This window comes from Capra hircus, chromosome 10 (genome assembly GCF_001704415.2).
Source record: "Capra hircus breed San Clemente chromosome 10, ASM170441v1, whole genome shotgun sequence".
Taxonomy (NCBI): Eukaryota; Metazoa; Chordata; class Mammalia; order Artiodactyla; family Bovidae; genus Capra; species Capra hircus.
Window position 1 is genome coordinate 50,863,229 of NC_030817.1, and position 23,406 is coordinate 50,886,634.

Below are 23,406 nucleotides of genomic sequence, written 5' to 3' on the forward strand. Positions count from 1 at the left end.
GCACCATTGATATAATTATAAAGTGAAAGTGAAGTTGCTCAGTCGTGTCTGACTCTTTGTGACCCCATGGACTGTAGCCCACCAGGCTCCTCTCTCCATCCCATGGACTGTAGCCCACTAGGCTCCTCTGTCCATCGAATTCTCCAGGCAAGAATACTGGAGTGGGTTGCCATTTCCTTCTCCAGGGGAATCCTCCCGACCCAGGGATCAAACCCAGGTCTCCTGCATTGCAGGCTGACGCTTTAACCTCTGAGCCACCATATTCTAGTCAAATACTCTGGTCTTCTACTGGGCTTCCATTGGTGGCTCATTGGTAAAGAACCCGCCTACCAATGCAAGAGATGTGGGTTCGATCCCTGGGTTGGGAAGATACCCTAGTCCAGTATTCTTGCCTGGGAAAGCCCATGGACAGAGGAGCCTGGTGGGCTACAGTCCATGGGATCACAAAAGAGTGAGGCATGACTTCGCGAGTAAACAACTTGGTCTTCTATTGCCCATCAATTATATCATCCCAGAGAAGAAACTGGGAGATACTCCAGACGCACAGGGTTGGTTTCCCTCCTAGTGAACACAAACCCCTCCAGAGAAGTATCAACAGACACCACCAGAAAACTTTGGGGGAAACTAGTTAATGCACACTGCTATACGCTATCTCACTGCATGAATGTTCCTAACAGCAAAATGGTTCATGGGGCCACCTTGCATCTTATTCTCTTCCCCAACTCTCTATTCTCTCTCAGCTCCCCCTTTGGACATCTGCACTGATGAAGATAACATATTTCATTTTTAATGTTCTTCCTGTGAAGATAAAGTTTCTTGTGCTATATAAAGCAACAGTGGGATAGCACTGTACCCCTATTAGAAAGGCTAAAATTATAAAGACTGATTGTACCAAGTGCTAGTGAGGATGTGAAGGAGCTAGAAGTCTTATACATTGCTGGTAAGATGATGCACCCACCTTGAAAAAAAATTTAGCAGTTTCTGAACCTGATTCAGCCATTCCATTGCTAGACATCTGCCCAAGAGAAAACAAAAGAATCAACCAATCTACACACACACACACACACACACACACACACACACATACACATATGAACTGGCACAGAAAATGTTCATAGGAGCTTTTATCTGTAGTAGTTCCCAAATGAAAACAACCTAAATGTCCTAAATGTCCAACAGGCAAACTGCGATGTATCCATAAAATTGAATATTACTCAGTAATAAAGATGATTTTTGATATATATATGCAAAAATGTGCATGGATCTCAAAATAATTGTGTTGATCACAAGTGGATAACAGAGTATATACTGTATGCTTTTATTCATATACAATTCTAGAAAATGCAAATGACCTATAGTGGCAAAAAGCACATCAGTGCCTGGGAATGGGAATGGAGGGAAGGGGAGAGAAGGGAGAGAGGTTACAAAGGGGGAGTAGAAAATGTCTGAGGGTGATGGATGTGTGCACCATGTGAGCTGTGGTGGTAGGTTCACAGGTGGATACATACGTCAAAACTACCAAACTGTACACTTTATATACGTGAAATCCATTGCACATCAATTATACCTCAATAAAGCTGTTAATAAAGATATATTAAGCAGTAAAAATGTTATTGTATTAGAGTAATTATGCCATACATCTTTTAATTGTCCTCTGTGAACTGTTGGTAGGGAAATGATATTGAATACACATGACTATTTCAAATGTGATTTAGTGGTGTTAATTAAAGTCAAATGTATTAGAATGAATTCATTAAATTTTAAAATAATTAAAGCCCAAAAGGGAAAAAGAACAAGTGAAGAGGAAAAAATATATAAACTTAAAGGAAAGCAAAAGGTGGTGAAAATAAAGAACAGGTTAAAGGCTAATAAAAGAAATTACCAAAAGTAAAAGGGTGACAATTTTTGAGATTATGAATCTAAATAAAAATAAAGCATCACACTCATTATATAAGTTGACCAGCTCTCATTTAACTGCACAGATGACAGAACAGAATCACTGAGCTAGGAACTCATTGAGTAGATGATGGAAAGGTGGTCATTTCTGTTAGAAAAAAGGCATGTGCACGGTTACAGTTGAACTGTGAAAGGCAAATCACATTTGAAGATTTGCAAGCAGTCTGGGGAGGCTAGAGAACATGGGAAGGTGCAGGGTTCAGGTCACGAATCAACCTGTTACCTGAAGCAGATTAAATATCCAGGTAGATGTGTCCACTCCAGAGCTACAAATAGAAGTCTGGAGCTCAAAAGAGAGGTTCGTAACTGTAAGTGACTGATTTCAGGGAAATATTCCACATGAAATACTGCACCGACTGACTTGATTACTTTCACATTGGCAAATAAAAAACTTAATGAACCAATCAGGTTGCTATGGTAGAAAATCTTTCATACTGATGATCTTACAGGGAAGGAAGAGAGTTGGAGTGGGAAATGGTGGTGAATTTCCATGTTCAGAAACCAACAATTATGACTGAAATAAACCCTGGACCTTCCATTAGGAATATTGATTTTCTGCAGGTAAGGGCTAAATCAACAAAAACTTCTCAAGAAGAAAATCTGACCAGCTAAGCCTATAGGGTAAAGTTTTCTATGAACCCATCAGTTGATTTCTCTGGGCTCCTGTGAGCAACATAAAATTCCTTTTTCATCCAATAAGCGATTGCAGTCTCTCCCATGTCAGGCACTGGTAAAAATTCCCTTAATTCACTCCTTATCTTACAAATGAGGGAATTCTGGGGTTCACTTGGCATACAGAGCACTGAACTGACTCTTGGTAAAATCACCTGAATTCTTCCTGAACTTAATCCTCCCCATCTTCTCTAGTTCTCCTGTGCTCTGGGCATGTTTCCCCAGAGGATTTTGTAAGGTTAGTACAGCTCCAATGCCACCACACAGCATCATTTCACCCCAGGATCATTATGGGCACCTCTTTGTAGGCTGCTTCAAAATATGTGTAAACTAGTGATTCTTGAATGTTAATAAACATAAGAATCACTAGGAAAGCTTATTAAAATAAGAATTCCTGGACCCACTTGCAAGTTTCTAATTTAGAAGATTTCGGGTGGTGCTCAAGAATCTGAATTTAAACAAATCACTCCTCTCTCCCCCAGAGCTCACCTCCCCATTACTATAAGGAAGGTAGTGATACTACTGAAAACAATTGTAACTACCCGACGGCGAACAACAGTGGTAATTACATTATAGTTTGCTACAGAGACATTTCTCCCTACACCAGAAACTAATTCTGGCACACTCTGGCTGTAGGATTGGCCCCTGATCTAGGCCATAGTAAAATTGTGAGCTCCTTAATAGGTACCAAGTGTCCTCTGACAACACTACTCTCTAAATGGAGTACGCTATTCCATTTAAAAAAATAAAAGAAGAATTCATAATCAGTTTATTTAAGCAAGCACCTAGGCGCCCTTCCAAAAAAGTGAACTAGAACAGCAAAACAAACAAAATAAACATTTATTAGAAGACAAAAATATTTGTAAAATATTTATAAAAGCCATAAAACAAACAAAAGGAAAGTAAAATTTCTAGAGGAGAGCAGAGATTAGTTTTGACAGACATTATCTGCAAATAGATTCAACTAGAATCAATCAGATTCAACTAGTATTCACTGAATTCTCACAATATGCCAACAACAGGACTGGAACTTTCAAATACACTAGTGCCATTAATCCACAGATAAACACGTAAGGAGTTCTTCCTAACCGTCTTAACAGATGAAGAAATGAGAGATGAGAAAGATCAAATAATGTGCTAAAGAGAGCCAGGATTTGATCCAAGGTTGGCTGAATCCAGCCCCCTTCTCTATTACACATTTTCCCAAGACTATATTGTTATATAAATTTCACTTAAAAATAAATATAAAACAATAACAGCTAATATTTATCGACACCTTACTAAGAGCCAGACCCTGTGTTAAAAACTTTAGATATACTAGCTTACTTCAACCTCAAAATCGAAGAATTAGGTACAATCATCCTTTATCTACACACAGGCATCTGAACATGGGGAAGATTAAATATTAACATGTACTGTGAACAAATGCACACCACCATTAGAGACGCTTAAATTATGTCTAATATAATTATAAGTTTTCTAATATAGATCTGATATTTAATCTTGATTGCTTTTAGTATGATTTGAAGGCTGTGTTTGGCATATCTTACTGAAAAAAAAATACCTTCCTCTAGTGTTTTAAGAGGTGGAATGATGCAGCATTCTTTCCAGTTTTCATTTCAGCAAAGCCATGAAGAGTACTTTATTTTTTTAAGAGACTGTAAATAAAGGAGTGAAATAAATACACTCAAGGTGAACTACATTAAAGCTCTAAACTCCCTAAATTAATGTAAAATTCTGTGAGGAGGTCTTCTTTGATCATGAGATCGATCAGACAGATTATTAACCTAACAGCTCAGTTACTACCTTTGCTTATTTAGCATAAAACACTGGATAGTTCTGTAGATGGAAATTAACTTGGCCTGAATTTAGGTAAGAGTAATATAATCTGAGAATTAGAAAGCTGATTTATGGGAAATGGGTATAGAAGAAAACCTAATATTTTACTTAAGTTTTGCACACTTTTGTGTCCCTTAAATATAAAAATAATTCCACAAGAACACTGGAAAATGTGTTCAGCAGTCACTGAACATCTGGTGTCCAGCACTGTCTCACTCTCCCAAGTGTTTGAGGCACAAGGAAATCAGACACACACTAACTCCTCAACAAGTCCTATCTGTCATGATTTAGATTCACAGGGCTATTTTTCCCCATCTCTATTAGGCTTCTCACTTTAGAAGAGATTTTAATTCCAGAACATTTCATATCCATTAGTAGTCCTTTCCCATTCTCCCCTCTTTTCTACGTCTGGAAGCTACTAACCTACTTTCTGTGTACAGATCTGCCTATTATTGACACTTTATAGAAATAGTATCACACAATATGTAGCCTTTTGTGATTGGCTTCTTTCATTTAGCATGTTGGTAAGAATCACCCATGGCAAAGCATACATTGGTATTTCCTTCTTTTTTGCAACTGAATAATATTACACAGAGACGGCTGGATGGCATCACTGATTCAATGGACATAAGTTTGAGCAAACTCCAGGAGATAGTGAAGAACAGGGAAGCCTGGCGTGCTGCCTGTTTGCATGGGGTTGCAAAGAGTCAGACATGACTGAGCAATTAAAGAACAACAACAATATTCCACTGTATGGATATGGACACACCCATGTTTTGCTCATCAACTCACCATCTAATGGATATTCTGATTGTTTACACTTTTGGCAATTAGGAATAATATTTTTGTATGCTTCTATGTGGTGTTAGATTTTGTCAAATGCTTTTTTCTCTCTACATAGATGATTGTATGGTTTTGTCCTCTGTTCTATCAATATGGAATATTACACTGACTGATTTTTTTGGATACTAAACTGACCTTCCATTGCTGGGATAAATCCTATTTGGTCATACTATATAATCCTTTAAGTTGCTGATTTCTGCTTGATAGTATTTCATTGAGGATTCTTGGGTCTATATTCATAGAGAGCATTGGTGTATAATTTTTATATGATTTTTTTTCTGAGACGTCTTCTCCACTCTGGCCTCAAGTTTTAAACTGAGAATTATTTTCAATGGCTTGATTTACAGAACATTACCTTCTAGTTCATCTGCCTCCCAACATTTCTCCCTAAGCCCTCTCTCAATCCCTATTCTCTTCACTAAGACTTCCTGTACTCTTCAGCCTCTAGTTGTTGAAATACTACTTCTTCCCAATTTACTCTACTTACAAGACTAGTATCAAATCTCTCTTTCTCTTGAAGCCTTGACAGACCATCCAACCTACAGAACTCCCTCATTTTTTTAGGATGCTAATAACATATTACAAACTAACATGTGCTTGTTGCTTAAAACTTATAAAAACTCACTGTGCATTTAATTCTCACAACTCTGAAAAATGTATGCTTACTATTAAGCAAATTTTGTACAGAATTAAGTGGTTCATAATTATACAGCGACAAAGTAAAAGATATTAAACCCTAAGCTATTAGTGGTATTTTGAAGAAAGAAAGTGTTCATCACCTTGTATTTCTGGGATTAAGCTTTTATTTCTCAAATTTAATCTTTCCTCCTTTGTATAGTTAACAAATACTTATAATGTTTGCTGACTACACATCAGATGCTACTTGGGGTAGTGAGAATAATGACTAAAGGACAGACTTCAGTGAAAAATAATGCAGCACCCCCAAATCTATGTATATGACCAGAAACTGTAATCTTCAATTATTAAAGCTTAAAAAATCAATACTAAACTAATAATCAAATTATCTCACCCCAGAAGATTAGAAATTAGTCATTTATAGGATTATAATCCTTTAAGAATGTCCTACACCAAAGAAACCAAGGACTTCTAAATCTGAACATCACTAGAGTTGTATTCTTATGACTTTAGTTATATAAACAGAAGTATATAAATTTGTAACCTCATTGAGTATAATATATCTAATTTGAGACAATGGTAAACTGTGAAAATTTGCCTGAAACCTACCTGCTGCTGCTGCTGCTAAGTCGCTTCAGTCGTGTCCGACTCTGTGCGACCCCATAGACGGTGGCCCACCAGGCTCCCCCGTCCCTGGGATTCTCCAGGCAAGAACACTGGAGTGGGTTGCCATTTCCTTCTCCAATGCATGAAAGTGAAAAGTTAAAGTGAAGTCGCTCAGTCATGTCCGACTAGTAGCGACCCCATGGACTGCAGCCTACCAGGCTCCTCTGTCCATGGGATTTTCCAGGCAAGAGTACTGGAGTGGGGTGCCATTGCCTTCTCTGTGAAACCTACCTAACCAAAGGCAATTTAGAATATCCATGGCGATTATGGGAAACTTTTGAAATCCTTGAACTTAAATAGCTCTAAAATTTTAAACACATATTTCAATTGGTAGTTTGAAGTTACCGTTGTCAGGAGCCTAAAACTGCCTTTCTGCAAAGTAAGATTTTAAAATTAAGATGCAAAGATAAAATAGGAGAAGTGGCCGATATGGTGGAGTGGGAAGATATTGAACTCACCCTCCTCCCTCAGGCACACCAAAATTACAACTATTTAAAGAGTAATTGTTGATAAGAATGACTGGAAGACTAGCAGAAAAGATCTTCTGTAACTACATATACAAAGAAGGAACCACAATGAGATGGAGTAGAGAGGCTGAGATGCAATATAATCAAGACCCATGCTCCTAGACAGGTGACCTGCAAGCGGGAGAATAAGAACAATTGTGGAGATGCTCCCCCAAGGAGCCAGGGTCTGAGATCCGCACCACACTTCCCAGCCTGGGGACTCTGTACCAGGAAGAAAAGCCCCCAAAACATTTAGCTTTGAAAGCCAGTGGGGCTTACTTTCAGGAGACCCAAAGAGCTGTGGAATATTCCATTCTTAAGGGCATACACAGAACATGTTCTGAGACCCAAGGCAGGAACAGTAATTTGAAAGAAGCCTGGGTCATACCCACCAGCTGATCTTAGAGAGTCTATCAAAGAGGAAGGGGGCCACTAGGGCTCCCTCAAAATGAGGTGGTAAAGGAATATGCTCCAAACGCAAGAACAAGATAAAGTACCAGAAGAACTAAGTGAACTGGAGATAAGCAATCTACCCCATAAAGTCTTCAAGGTAATAATCATAAATGTGCTCAAAGAACTTGAGAGAAGAAAAATGAACACAACGAGAATTTTAACGAAGAGTTAGAAAATATAGGAACCAAACAGGACTAAAGAATACAATAACTGAAACAGAAAATGCACTGGACGGCATCAACAGTAGACTGTATGATCCAGAAGAACATACAAGTGAACTAGCAGACAGAGTAGGGGAATCATCCAAGCTAACAAAAAAATAATGTTTTTAAAATGAGGGCAGTTTAACAGACCTCTGTGACAATATTAGCTGTGCTAATATTCACATTATAGGGGTCCCAGAAGAAGAAAGAGGGTAAGGGGCAGAGAATACATTTGAAGACATAAGGGCTGAAAACTTGCCTAATTAGGGAAAGGAAATGCAATGTCCCATATAGGGTTAACCCAAAGAGGAACATACCAAAGCATATTATAATTAAAATGACAAAAATTGAAGTTAAAGAGAGAATACTAAAAATAGCAAAGGAAAAGCAACCAGTTATATACAAGGGAACTCCCATAAGACTATGAGCTGACTTTTTCGCACAAACTCTGCAGGTCATAAGGGAGTAGCATGATACATTTAAAATGATGAAAGGAAGAAAAGCCACAATCAAAAATACCCAGCAAGACTATCATTCATAGTTGAAGGGAAAATCAAGAGTTTCACAGATAAGTAAAAACTAAAAGAGTTCAGCAGCACAAAATAGTTTTTACAAGAAATGTTAAAGGGACTTCTCTAAGCAGAAAAGACCATAGTTAGAAATATGAAAATTATGAAAGGAGGAATCTCATTGGGAAAGGCAAATACATGATAAAGATAGTAACTCAACCACCTATAAAGCTAGTAGGAAAGTTAAAAGACCAAAGTAGTTATCTACATCCACAATAAGTAATTAAAGGATACAGAAAACAAAGCTTATCAACCTGGTTTCTCTGATGTACATCTTCCTGGTGAAGGCCAGGCCCAGTGTTGGATGAAAACTGCTAACAGGGAGAATCCTGAAAGATGTCTAGAATTAAAGCTGGAAATGAGCCCACTAAGTTATTATATGATCAGACTCAGGCAACTGCTACACAACTTCATCAAGCAATTTCTGGACTTTTCCAAAGCCTGTTGACTGGGACATAATTCAAGCTTGCACACAAAAATCTGCTGAACCTGTTCGTGACAATTACAATCAACTTCAGATTGTTAAGGAAAATTCTGGTTTTCCTTCAAACGTTGATCCCACCTGGGGAGCTTTTGATTTTGTGTTTATCAGTGGGCTGAACTGGGACCTTTCCTTTCTAGTAGAAAGGACCAGGATGGGATGGGTAACCCATGGGATGTCCAGTTCAGATGCAGTTAATCTGGTATACCAGCTCTCTCACACTTTAGAGGAGTCATCTAAAAGGAAGATCAACAAAATTCTTAATCTTCAACTCAAGCAAATGAAGACCCCTTAAAACAAAACAAAACACACACACAAAAACCCCTTCTAGTTGTTACCTTTGCAAAACAGCCAGGACATTGGAAAAGAGACTGTTACAAATTCAAACTTCTGGCATCTTCAGGTCTCTTAACTAGTTTTTCCATTGTCCTCCTAATCCTTAAGGAAGTGGCTCTGAGGAACTACAGGGGGCTCCTCCCAACCCTCCCTCTTACTCATCTTAGAGAAATGTTTCTCCAGACTGGGGCTGAATCTCTTCCAGCCCTAACATTAGAGCCACATCTTGGTGCTTGACTCCACTACTATAAAGCAGCACTGTTTCAGAGTACTGAGACAGTTCAAACAGCGAGGCTCTCTAGTGAACTTCATGAGTTTCTTTCTCTGAATCTATTCCCTTTGGTTTAGACCCTTTGAGAGATAAATACTCTTTTCTTCTTAGTTCCTCCATCCATATCCATTTTCACCTGAGATTTCTTAGGGAAGTATAATTCCAGAATTCCTCCAAGAAAAAGGGGAAAATTAATTACTTTTCCCTTCTTTAGTTAAAAAATCACCACTGCCCTTTTGGTGAATGCTACCAAAAAAACTGTTATGGGATCCCCTCTAACCACTTTTGTACCTCATGTAGGAAAAGCTCACCTGAATTCTCATCATAGTCAACATTTCTCAGACACCTGCCTCACCTCCTATGAAGTCTTCATGCTCTTCACAGAACTGCTCTGCACAGAGTAAAGGTAACCCTGCTGCTCTTCTCCCCTCTGCCACTGATGAAGTCCCTCATGACTGCTTAACACTGACAGGTCTCTGCTTGACTCCTTGAGATGATATGCAGGAAAGTGCTTTAGGAAACACTGACTTCTCATGGTTCTCTGATGGTTTCTTTTTAAAAAGTGACAATGACAAATACTGTGCTGGGCATGATATTACAACTCCTTTTAATACTGTTGCAGCAGCATCTTTACTTATGGCTACTTTGGCTAAACAGGCTGAATTATATACTCTTACACAAGCTTGTCCTTTTAAGTGCCACTGATAGTAGACATGCTTTCAGAGGGGCAGCATGGCTTCCTCACATGTGTGCTTAGTCGCTCAGTCATGTCTGACTCTATGCCACCCCATGGACCGTAGCCCGCCAGGCTCCTCTGTCCATGGGATTCTCCAGGCAAGAATACTGGAGTGGGTTGCCATGCCCTCCTCCAGGGGATCTTCCCAGCTTAGGGATCAAACCTGGGTCTCCCACATTGCAGGCAGATTTTTTACTGTTTGAGTCACCAGGGAAGCCCAAGAATACTGGAGTGGATAGCCTATCCCTTCTCCAGGGGATCTTTCCAACCCAGGAATCGAACCGGGGTCTCCTGCATTGCACGCAGATTCTTTACCAGCTGAGCTACCAAGGAAGCCAAAATTTTAAATGACCCTTATATTCAGGGATTATTGGATGCAATACTTTTTACCTGCTGCTTTTATTAAGATTCCAGGATATTCTAAACGTGTCTTTCTGGAAGCTAAAAGAAATCATCTTGTTGACATTTCCAGAAAGAATGCTGCCCTTAAAGAAACCAACAACAACCAAACCTCTGGCATGGTCCAAAGAGATATTTCCCCAAATGGTGACTTAGAAAAAGTATAGAAGCCAAACACTGTTGGCCTCAGAGAAGGGAAAACAAGACTAGAAATTCAACAGTTGTTGGTTTGACAAAAAGAGGAAGCTCTGATTTAGACCAAATAACAACTCAGTCCTAGTGGAGATTCTAAAATTCTCACTCCTAACCACTGTACATACATTAAACCATTGGTCTACTGACAAAATGATAGCATTCATGAATCAACACTGGTGAGGCAACACTAAGGCTCCAAGAATTTATCACTTAACCCACTTGTCTGAAATATATACTCCAAATAAGCCTGTCTGCACTGCTCCTGGACATTTCAAACTGCCTAATGACCATCTGAGGTTTGGAAAAGGATTTCATACAACTTCCTCCATCTCATGAATATAAATATGTTTTAGTTCTGGTCTGAAGCCACCTCCTGCAGACAGGCTACTGCCTCTTCTGTGACTAAAGTCCCTTTGAAAAATATTATCACTACCTGGACAACTCTTGAACTTCATAGTGATCAAGGAACTCATCTTACTAGTCAGGTAAGACAACTGTGCACTTTTTGGCCAGTTTCATGACACTTTGACCATACTTATCACTGTCAACCCTCTAGTTTAGTCAAATGCACTAATGATATTGTTAAGATTCAAACAGGAAATCTGTAGAGTCCCTAAAATACCTTGGCCAAAAGCATCACCAAGAGGTTCTTCTAGATCTTAGATCGATATCTTTTGGAACTCTTAAACTCTCACTCTTTGAAATAGTCATTGAATGTCCAGTGCACTTGGCTCCTGCCTCTTGACTCACTGGTAAGAAAGATCCTGCAATATTGCAAAGGCCAAATTGCTTCTATTAAAAACAATCATGTTTTGGTACAGCAATCTTTTTACAGTGTGCTCTTGGGAGACAAAGATGTTGAGCATCACACCTTATGCTCTGTGGAGATTTTATCTACTGGAAAAAACTTCCAGAAAGACTTTCTTCAACCTTGCTGGAAAGATCCCTCTATCTAGTAATGCTAACCAACCCATGTGTCACTGAACTCCAGGGAACAGACTTTGGATTTATGTGATACAGTAAAAGAAAGCACCAAACTCTGGCTGGGCCTGCACATCACTGGGGACCTGAAAGTAAAGATTCCCTGGAATTGAAGCAGACAATATCTGATGAGACAGCCTTTCCAAGATAATCTGGACCAGGTCTGTTGGAAACTTGCCTGCCAGACCTTTAATGATGACACGATACTTCAGAAGATCTCTGATGTCTATAATCTTGATAACACAAGGGCTTTACATAAAAACCACCCAAGAGTTCTCCCTCCTATCCTTCTTTGTTACTAGAATGTGACCTCAATAGGTTTTCAATCTGCATGCTTTCCCTCTGATGTGAGAAACTACACCAAAGGTCTTTCCTGGCACTGAGAGATAAAATGCTGCTGAAACCAGAAAACTGGACTTCTTACCAGCAATGCTTTTAGAGAAAGGTCTTGATCAAAAGGAGAAAAGATAAAAAACTTAATAAACAGAAACCTCAATTAAAATAGACTTCGAAGATCAGAAAAGGGAGCTCTACCACTTATGATAGTAGCAAAGCCCAACAGAAAAAAGAAAAACTTCTTACCTGGCAAGGGTTCATGCAATGAGAAGAGACTGTCACAAGTCAGGCAACAAAAAGCAACTCTACTTCAAACTCCCAATTTCTCCAGTGGACTCTGGTTACTACAGCTCTCCAATTTCCTTTTCTCTTCTTTAAAAGAGTACCCTCCTTGCTGTGGAAGGATGTGCATGTGGTTTGCCATGGCTGTAGACCCCAAACTGCAATTCTTTGCTGATTCTGAATAAACTCATTTTGGCTATGGGAATAACTGGCAGTCTATTTCTCAAAATCTGTCACTGAACTTGCCCTCGCACTGGAAACAACTAGAAAAGTACATGAAATTGCTTCCTTTAAATGGAATATCATGCAGTATGGGACTGTGATTCTAGAGATAAAAGAAACAAGGGAATGAAACCATCACAATATTGTAAAGCAATTATCCTCCAATTAAAAATAAAATAAAATTTTTTAAAAATTAAAAAAAAAAGAAACAGGGGAAGACCTTTTGCATCATGGGATGTTAAGACCAAAGTAGAACGTGCTGATCTCACTGAAATGATGAAATAGATTAGAGTTTAGAGAGAATGAGGTGGTTAAAAAGGCTTAGTACCAGAGAGTACTGACAATGCAGTCAAGAAAACTTATGGGGGTCCCATCAATTCTCTGGCTGAAGGCTAAGCTAAAGGGTATACCTGTGGTGACTGGTATACTTCAGAAAACGGGATAAAGAACCAAGATCAGGGAATTTGTATGCTGAATAATACTCAGAGCTCATATAGGGTTGGGGACGTCTGAGTTCTGACTAACCAGAGCAGAAAGACTTGGTTGAACATTTAGAACATTCACTACAAAATCCAGAAGGATCCCAACTTAGTAATCTTAATATATTTTATTATCTTAGTAAAAGATAAACTAGTCTTTAATGAAGCTTAAAATTAAGTGTCAAAAGGGTCAACCTGTACTGCAAGTGACTTAATTGCCTGACAGAAAAAAAGTCCAGCACTCTTAAAAGAAAGAAAACAAAATCTACACGGTCCATAGTGTGATGGTCACAATGTTCAGTATCCTTTCAAAAATTAATAGACATGAAAAAGCATACATATTTGAAAAAACATTATATACAGTAAAACAAAGATAAGAATGACTGCTAACTTATCAGAAACAGAGCAAGTCATTAAAAAAAAAACAACAGAATGACATCTTTAAAGTGTTGAAAGTAAAATAAAACACTGTTGAATCAGAATTTTATATTCAGAAAAAAATCATAAAAAATGAAAACAAAATAAATACATATTCAGACAAACAGAAGCTGAGAGAATTTGTCACTAACAGACCCACACTATAAGAAATGCTAAAGGTCTCTGTACAGAAGAAAATTATATCAGAAAGAAACATAGGCAAAAAAAAGAAGAGAGAGGGTTAGAAACGAAAGTATGTGAGTAAACATAAAATAATTTTGTTTTCTTGTGATGGCTCAGATGGCAAAGAATCTGCCTGCAACGCTGGAGATCCAGGTTTGATCCCTGGGTTGGGAAGATGCCCTGGAAAAGGAAATGCCTACCCACTCCAATATTCTTGCCTGGAGAATTCTATGGACAGAGGAGCCTGGTGGGCTACAGTCCATGGGGTTGCAAAAAAAGCCAGACACGACTGAGCAACTAACACTTTCACTTTGAAGAGATAGTTGAATTTTTAAAACAAGAAGTGTAGCAATGTACTGTGGGCTACATACATACATAACAGTGAATCCTAGAACAGTGGCAGCGTGAAGGATGCAATGAGAAACGGAAGAATTGTTGTACTGTTGCTACATTATAGTAACATAATACTTTTAAATAGTAGACTGTGATTAAAACGCACCTTGCAATTTCTAAAGCAACCACTTTAAAAAGAGGCTTAGCTGATAATCCAAAATAAAAGATAAAATAGAGTACTTGATTCATCCGAAATGAGGCAGACAAAGAGGAGAAAGGGGACAAAAAGCAGATGGGACAAGTAGAAAATAAAATTGAAAATGGGAGATTCAAATCCAATCATATCAATAATTTATTAAATACTGAACAACAAACCCCTCACCAAAAAAAAAAAAAAAAAACACCACCAGGCATGGGAGAGTACATATTGTATATTCCATTTATATAAAGTAACAGAGGAATGAATATTAACAAAGAGGGTCACTGGTTGCATGGGGCTAAAGGTATGAGAAATGTTTTTAGGGTATGGAAATATTCTATGTCTTAGTTTGGGTGATGGTTATGTGACAGTGTGTATTTGGTACTTAAATGAATGCATTTTATTGTATGTAAATTATACTTCAGTAAAGTCTTTTCAAAAGTTTAAAAAACTTTTGGAATGGCAAAACAGAGACTTAAACCCAGGCAACTTGGAAATAAGCACTTATGTTCTTATTGATGCACTATGCTACTTCTTGTCTGGCCTGAAAGGTTAGGTCATCCTCTCAACATGACTTTCCAACACATGGTACTGGGACTTTTAAAAAAGTGCTCAGTTTTAAAATTGAAATATCCTAGAAGAAAAAAAAAATCCCTAGAAATTAATCAAGACAAGCCTAAGATGTAAATGATTATGACATCAGTGAAGAGCACTGTAGGACAAATAACTGAGGAGGTTTATGCCATGTTCCTGGATGAGATGTCAGTCTTCTAGAAAGAACACTCACCTTCAATTTAATACAGACAGGTAATGGGATGCCAATCAAAATCCCAATGAGAGCTGTATGGAGGAAGGTGAGGTACTTGGAAAACCAAACAAATTTTATCTGAAATAATGGGCAAGAACAGCCTAAAGGTTTTGAAAAACCAAATAAGAGGGTATCTTGCCTGCCATACTCCAACACATCTTTTAAAACCTTATAATTAAAGCAATCTGGTACTAGTGAAACTACTGAGGAATGATGTTACCAAGATGGCAACACAGACTGCTCCAGACTTTGCTTTCCTTCACAAGAAGCGTAAGGATCACTTGTTAAAAAAAAAAAAAAAAAAAAAAAAAGACATCACGGAGAGATCCCTAGAACGCAAGGTTAAGCGGGAAGCGCTCCCCTGTACCAGAGACCCATGACAAGGGTAAGAAAAGCAGCTACACTGTGACTGCACTGCCCTCCCCCAGGCCACTGCAGCACCATGGGGAGACATTTCTCCTGACCCTCTGGCTTCTCCAGTGGGAAAGGAGAACTCATAACTGTGAGCTGACCCGTGGGAGCCACTACTCTGATCTCACACCATGCGCACTGCAGGGGAATCTGCAGAGCTCAACCACCACCGAAATGAGACTGCAACAGAGAGAGGGGGAGGGGCTGCAACACACAAATCCTGGCAGACCGAATTCACATCTGCAGTGACCAAGCAGTAATCCCAACCAGTGGCTCTGCTCATCTGTAGAACCAAACTAGGGGCACACTCTGACCAGGGAACACAGATGGGCGCAGATCGGCCTGATTCATCTCCTCAAATGAGGACTTCTGCCAGCCCTAGGACCCAGTCTGCCCTGCCCAAACAAGAAGCTGAACCACAGCACCATTCACTGAAGAGTGTCTTCTAGTCTCATCTGACCAGAATGACTGATAACTCCTGAAAGATATGTGGCCCAGTAGTGCTTGAGCCAAGAGGTGGACAGGCAGGCAGAGCCCCCTGACCCCAGAGCAAGGTCAATACAGGACACGCAGTGCTCGCCTGCAGCTGGGTTCAGTTCATACTACATTACCTATGGCTACTTTGTGCTCCAGGGGCAGAGTTAAGTAGTTTCAATAGAGACCATATTGCCAGCAAAGTCCACAACATTTGCTATCTGGCCGTGTTTTGCAGAAAAAAATTGCTGATCTCTACTCTCTATGACCTTTTAAGGCTCATGGTCATAGTTAGCTGCAAACAGCACCTACAGGAGTTGGGGATATAATGATAAGACAAAGTTGTGTTTCTATTTTCATCTTGACCAGAGATTAACTTACATCTCCAGTTCTTAACTTGTGTTCTTGATTCAAGAAAGTGTTCAGAAACCCAGCTTCTGGGATAGACTCTTTTGGGACAGTTTGTTTGTTTTTGCCTCTGATATTTGTTCCTTTTATTTCAAAATATAATAGGGCTTTGTTTTTCCGGGACAGGTCTCACACAAATGGAGCACACAAGAGTCCAGAGATTTGAGGCACAAACAGTCAATGTCCACCTTTACTTTGCCACCCATCCGTCTTCTAGCTATGGTAAGACCTTGTTAAGGTCTTATCTGCTTGGTAAGACCTTGAGCAGTCACTGCTCTTTGGGTGTTCAGTCCATGGGTAACATTTTCAATTTTCTCTCAAACCCTCTACTCATTTGCGGAACTGTTCTTTAAGCTGTGGTTTCTCAGGCACCTACCTCAGTAGACCCTGTGAACGCAATCTTGTCTATGCCAACGTGAGAAGCTATTGCTGCCCCGGCTGTTGGCCCGTATCCTGGCAAAATATTGATGACTCCTGGTGGAAAGCCAGCCTAACAAAACAGAATTGGAGGAAACGTGGCTTGTGAAAGCTGATGAAGCACATTGAATCGGATATGCTCCAGTAGGCCCCAACTGTAAGGAGGGTGGGAGCCACTCCTGAGGTCGGTTTCTCTTACCTCCTTGACGAGGGCTCCCATGTAGAGCGCGCTGAGTGGTGTTTGTTCTGCTGGTTTAATAACTACTGTATTGCCACAGCACAGAGCTGGAGCAATTTTCCAGGCAAACATCAGCAGGGGGAAGTTCCACTGAAAGGCAAATCTCAGGGTTGATAGATGGAAAAATATTCCTCCATTACTTTGTTTTCAAGCTGTGACTTCTCAGATTTCTCAGACTGGTCCTCAACATAAATCTTGTCCCACCACAGAGTATAGATGTTTGGATTTTTTAATTACTTCATTAAGAAGAGAACAGGATTGACCGTGAAAATCTCCCCTATTCTCTCTCTGGTCAGCAAATTACTATTTTCCAGCTACCCACAAAAAGAAATCTTATCATTAAAAGGGAGTCTTTGTTTTGTTTCAGCTTTTCATTGTTGTCATTTTATATGTTTTTAAAATTAGCTTTTGGTTCCAGTAAGTTCTTGTGTATGAAAACTTTTTCTTGCATTTGTGGTTTTTTATACCAGGGTTTCAGGCTGGTATAAAAGCTCTTCAGAGAGGGAAGACCTGGAAGTCAGTGTGTATTTCAAGGCAGTACCTTTTTCTTTACCTACATGTATTGCCACAAAACACACAATTACAAAAAATAAAGTGCATCTACTGATAAGGACGCAAAAGTCTTAGTTTGTCTCCTGGCCACTGCAAAATAAACTAATGAAGACTAAAAAATATATGTGTGTATCTGAGACTGGGGCCTAAGATGGTTTAAACCAATTTTAAAAAGGATATTAAGCTTGTATTGTTGTAAGTGCAGGCATGAACCTCAGTACTATCAGGTGTCATTGATAATTTCATTAAGAAAGAAAACAGAAATCCTGGTGCCCTGGCTCTAGCCCCTGACCACAATGTGTTTCTGCCTGAAGCATCTCAGCTGCCATCCTTGAAGGATTCTCACTGGCCCTGGCAAGCTTGCAAAAATATACAAGTGTCTTGCCTTCACCAAACACCCAATTTCTTTTCCCCTTAGTTGTTTATAAACTTGGGAGTACACAGTGATGTTTTAATTCCATCTACAGTATATAAATCTTGGGAGCGCAGTAATTGAGCCGAGCTGGCTGACAAGTGGCTCTTGTCCTGTCAGTGAAAGCTGCAGCTAACTGAGTCTGGGGAAGGCAGGAAAAGCAGGTTTGAGTTCCTGCAATTAAGGTGACAGACCTCAAACCCGGCTCTGATCTGAGTAGGATTTCCCTGGGTGGTTTAGGGGCAGAAGAACTTAAACCAAATCTCTCATCTTCTCCTTTCATTCTCGAATACATGTCACAGTAACCCAGAGTTTGTGGACCTTTAAAATAATTTATTAATATGTCCCCCAAATGTTTGGCTCCCAAAGCTGAAGATTATCTTGAGTTATTCTCCTATATTTTGAGAAAACTTGTTGTCTGTACTTTAAGAATTTAAGTTGAGGCTCCCCTGAAATCCTTGCCAGAATGATTAGCTAGACTCTCCTGCTGGAAGACTCGATGATGTTTTGTATAGTGCCAAGGCTATGTATGAGGCAGAGAGGGGAAAAAAAAGACAGTGTTTAATGTTCCAATCCAAACACTAAGCACTACATCTATTTCCCTGTACAAGACACACAACAGCACGGCATGGTTTCAATTATGACTGTGACGTGAACTGTACTGCTGTGTCTTCTGTAGGGTCTTCTATCTAGATTCTTGTGAAAAGAAACAGTGGGGAAGAATGGGATTAAAAGACCATATAAAACAATGTGCCTGGAAAAATGGTGAGTCACAGTTCTAAAAAATAAACAAGCAAATATAACAAAGCATTAATTTTCCATAAGCTGAATGGACATCCATAACTGAAGGCAGGTTATTAATACACTGGGCTTTGCTTTGCTTATTTTAATCATGAGAATTCCATAACTTGAGAATTCAACTCCTGGTAACGAAGCTGAAACCCTATTAACCTGTTCAAATAAGCATTTGCAGGGAGGCTGTTAAAGATATGTCAACAACATGAACTCAGTTTTTTTTCCCCAGTAATGGAAAACACACATTGCTGAAGTCCATGTTTTCTGTATCTTTAAGAGAACTGGTTCAAATGAAAATAAATACGAGCGTGAGGAGATACACTCACCGGGATGATCTGTCCACACACACCAATGGGTTCATGTCTTGTAAAGGTAAAATAATCTCCATCTGAAAGAAACGAGCACAGTCACTGCCACAGAGTTCAGATGAGAAGAACTGCAGAGGGGCAACACGGGAGGCAGCAAAAAGCAGAAATAAATTTGGAAACACTTTTTTGTCATGGTTCCCACTCCACTGTGTATTAAAGCTAGGAGAAGCTATCACTTGGCAAAGGGTTTCTCCACATCAGGTTCCCAGACACCCAAACAGAGTACTGGTAGAGGACCTGGAAGGCAAAATAAAGGATGAGTTTATCACACCAGATGCAGTCCTGGGGGTGGACGGTGGGGAAGGGACAGTGCGGGGAGTGGCTGGAAACTGGAAAATATTAAATATTATATCAACTATCAAAATGATACTTATATATGGAATAGTTACTTGAGTTAAAAACTGAGGTTCCTCAAAATTTTAAATAGCTTTCTGAAAATATTAAAAAAAAAAAAAAAAGAAACTAAGTAAAATGCTATCAGGTAAATTTAAAATGCTAGGCAGCTGGAAAAGGTGAGATTTAAAAGTAAGACCTGTTTCATAACCTGTTTCATAACTCAGTCTTGGTGTCCAAATGCACTTCTGGGCACTGGGGGAACCCAGGCATGTCTAGGCCTATTTCAAGAAGGCAAGAGTCCACTTCAAAGAAGATTTCATCAATAACCCAAAGCCTCCACCTTCAAACCAGCCATGGAAATGAGGGTGATTTAATGACCTTGTTTTCCCTATAGGAGCAAGCAGCAGTTGGAACAAATACCCAGGAAATCCAAACCAAATTCTTCTTTAGGAAAGTACCATTATGTTTATCTGAATTATTTTAAGTGGCTAAAGGAAATAACCAAAAAATGCCTGTTTTTAGCATAAAGCTTTTCATTTTTGGTATTGGGTCTTCCTCGCACCTGCCCCCTGCATTAATTGTCAACCCTTTGGCCACTTCACTGACACTTGTTTTCTCTCTCAAAAGATGTTCACTGGGGAAAGTGGAGACCCTCTGTTAATACTCAGGAAGAGCATTACTATTAGAGATGTGGATAAGAGCAGGGACAGGGGGAGATGTTAATTCTTCCCAGAATTAACAGCTATCTGTTGCTGGTACATCTTTTCAAAGAACTTTTCCCCCCACATACATTAGCATCCTTTTATCCTCTCTCTTTTTCAAAAGAATACAAATGGGACTATATGATACATAGGCTTCTACACTTTGGTTTTTCCCACTTTTTTTTCATATAAATCTAACACACTTTTTAAGCTGCTGAATGTTTTGCCACTGGCTCAATAAATAGTGGTACTGCTGTAAACTGTCCTGAGGGACTAAAGAGACTACTTTCAGCACAAGCTATATAAATAATGCTGTAACACTATTTTATATATCTATGCATATTGGTGAAATTTCACAGTCAGAATGTACATGCCTTTCATATTTTGATAAATACTGCCAAATCACCCTTCAGAAAAATTATTCAGTTCATAATTCCAACATGTTTTTTTCCTCCCTATCCTTTAACATGGGGGTTTTTTCAAATCTTTAAATTTTGGTCAACCTGAAAGAAAATGACAACTTGTTTTGATTTGTGCTTGATGATATATGGATTGAATATGTTTTCATGTTTAATAGCCATTAAAATTTTTTTCTTCAGGTTTATATCCTCTCCCATTTTTCTACTGGTTTATTCTTCTTTTTCTGTCATTTAGAGAACTCTGTATATATTAAGAACATTAGGCCTTTGTCATGTGTGTACGCAAAGTTTTCCCCTAGTCTGCTACTTGTCTCTTAATTTTGTTTGATGTATATACTTTAAATTAAAGACTTTAGGAAGTAGGTAAACTCAGTAACTGTAGCAAAGAAATTATTTTAGAATATATCTCCACTAAAACAACAAAAAATAGCCCAAATATGGAAACCATCCACAGGAGGACAATAAGAAGTCTAAGTAATATTTAAAAAATAAAGTTAACTATCTCAGCTTTGTATGCAGACAATTCAAGAATTTTCATAGATATCTTTCTTTACAATAGTGCCAGTTACCACCTTTCTTCAATTTATAAATCTCTGAAAAAGCTTTTTTTCCTATTAATACTTTTCACATTTTTTCCTTTAGAAGATATAAATGTTTGCTTCTTCTCCCTGAGAAGATTTCTCATGGGGAGAAAAAAAAATGATCAAGAGGCTAAAGAGTATCATTTGCAAGGAAATTCTTCCCAAATACATGCTGTAATATGGGTAAGATGATGGATTCAAGTATTAATCCCAGACTATAGAAAGAGAGTGTAATGTCAATATGAAGTGCAAAAGGGCTAAGAAGAAAACTGGACTACGAACTGGAGAGCAACACAGGTGCATATTTCAGCAGCACTAGAATGGTCCCGAAGAATTCACAGGGCACTTGCACAACCACAGCATGGTAATTCATAAAGCATTTCCCCTCTCTCCATTCTAAATGCTGAGGAGTTTAGTTGTACTATGTATATAATTTTAAAAGTTATTGAAGAAACGAAAGAGAAGAAAAAAGAAATGTACGGCAATCTTTAAAAGCTGACCTCAAAAGGAAATGAACTTAACTCCATAGCTATATCCAAAGGGAAACTGAGTTATGGGGAATGAGAACTTTCCTGGATAAATGTTCACAGAATCAACATTTAGCTAAAGCTGGCACAAGGAAAGATACTGAAGACTCTTCTAAGTTTCTCTAAACAGTAAATAAATAAAGGGCATTTTGGTGCTTGCGCTCTTCCCAAAAGAGCACTGAATGAGAGAGATAAAGAAGGGGTCCCAGACCTTTGAGTTCAGTCTGTATTCTAGGATGGTTGGTGGAAGAGGATTCTGAACACCCTTAGTCTGAGCAGGGTACTCAGCACATGAGAACTATACCTCCTACATGTAACCCCTGACCAGGGCTGGAGGCACGCCAGAGGTCCCACACAACTAGTATGACCCAGCTCTGACTCTCACCAGCTTCTAGACCAGGGTTCCTCAAAGGACAATCATGTAAGAGCCACCTTCCTGAAATCCAAAACAGAGGGGATATGCATACGTACAGCTGGTTCACTTTGCTGGACAGCAGAAACTAATAAAATATTGTAAAAATACTACATTCCAATAAAAATTTTCAAATTGCAAAAAAAGAGCCATCTTAATTTTTACTATATCCAAGTACCACCTACCCTATTACTTATAATATCTTAAATTAACTCATCTTTTAAAAGCTATCTGTTAGCCTCACATTCAGGAAAATCTAAGAAATAAAAGATTTCATGAGCTAGCAATATTTTCTTCTAATATTCTTCAAGCCTAATAATTAAAATAAACATGGATTCAGTTCAGTTCAGTTCAGTTACCCAGTCGTCTCCGACTCTTTGTGACCCCATGGACTGCAGCTCACCAGGCCTCCCTGTCCATCACCAACTCCCAAAGTTTACCCAAACTCATGTCCATTGAGTTGGTGATGCCATCCAACCATTTCATCCTCTGTCGTCCCCTTCTCCTCCTGCCTTCAATCTTTCCCAGCACGAGGGTCTTTTCAAATAGTGAGTTCTTCGCATCAGGTGGCCAAAGTATTGGAGTTTCAGCTTCAAGATCAGTCCTTCCAATGAACACTCAGGACTGATCTTCTTTAGGATGGACTGGTTTGATCTCCTTGCAATCCAAGGGACTCTCAAGAGTCTTCTCCAACACCACAGTTCAAAAACATCAATTCTTTGGCACTTAGCTTTCTTTATAGTCCAACTCTCACATCCATACGTGACTACTGGAAAAACCATAGCCTTGACTAGACGGACCTTTGTTGGCAAAGTAATGTCTCTGCTTCTTAATATGCTGTCTAGGTTGGTCCTTCCAAGGAGTAAGCGTCTTTTAATTTCATGGCTGCAATCACCATCTGCAGTGATTTTGGAGCCCAGAAAAATAAAGTCAGCCACTTTTTCCATTGTTTCTCCATCTATCTGCCATGAAGTGATGGGACCGGATGCCATGATCTTATAAAGGTGATGTCATCTGCATATCTGAGGTTATCGATATATCTACCAGCAACCTTGAGTCTTGCTGTGCTTCATCCAGTCCAGCATTTCTCATGATGTACTCTGCATATAAGTTAAATAAGTAGGATGACAATATACAGCCTTGAAGTACTCCTTTTCCTATTTGGAACCAGTCTGTTGTTCCATATCCAGTTCTAACTGTTGCTTCCTGACCTGCACACAGATTTCTCAAGAGGTAGGTCAGGTGGTCTGGTATTCCCATCTCTTTCAGAATTTTCCACAGTTTATTGTGATCCACACAGTCAAAGGCTTTGGCATAGTCAAAAAAGCAGATGTTTTCCTGGAACTCTCTTGCT

General features: G+C 39.1%; 1 protein-coding gene across 1 annotated transcript in view; it reads right to left on the minus strand.

Moving 5' to 3' along the window:
• Nucleotides 1-23,406, minus strand: part of ALDH1A2 (aldehyde dehydrogenase 1 family member A2) — a 117,640-nt gene that overhangs the window by 23,620 nt on the left and 70,614 nt on the right. Inside the window, exons 5-7 of the mRNA XM_018054270.1 lie at nucleotides 19,035-19,096; nucleotides 16,911-17,039; nucleotides 16,671-16,784 (exon numbers count right to left, since the gene is read on the minus strand). Of these exons, the coding sequence (XP_017909759.1) occupies nucleotides 16,671-16,784; nucleotides 16,911-17,039; nucleotides 19,035-19,096 (305 nt within the window). The remainder of the gene's footprint in view (nucleotides 1-16,670; nucleotides 16,785-16,910; nucleotides 17,040-19,034; nucleotides 19,097-23,406) is intronic.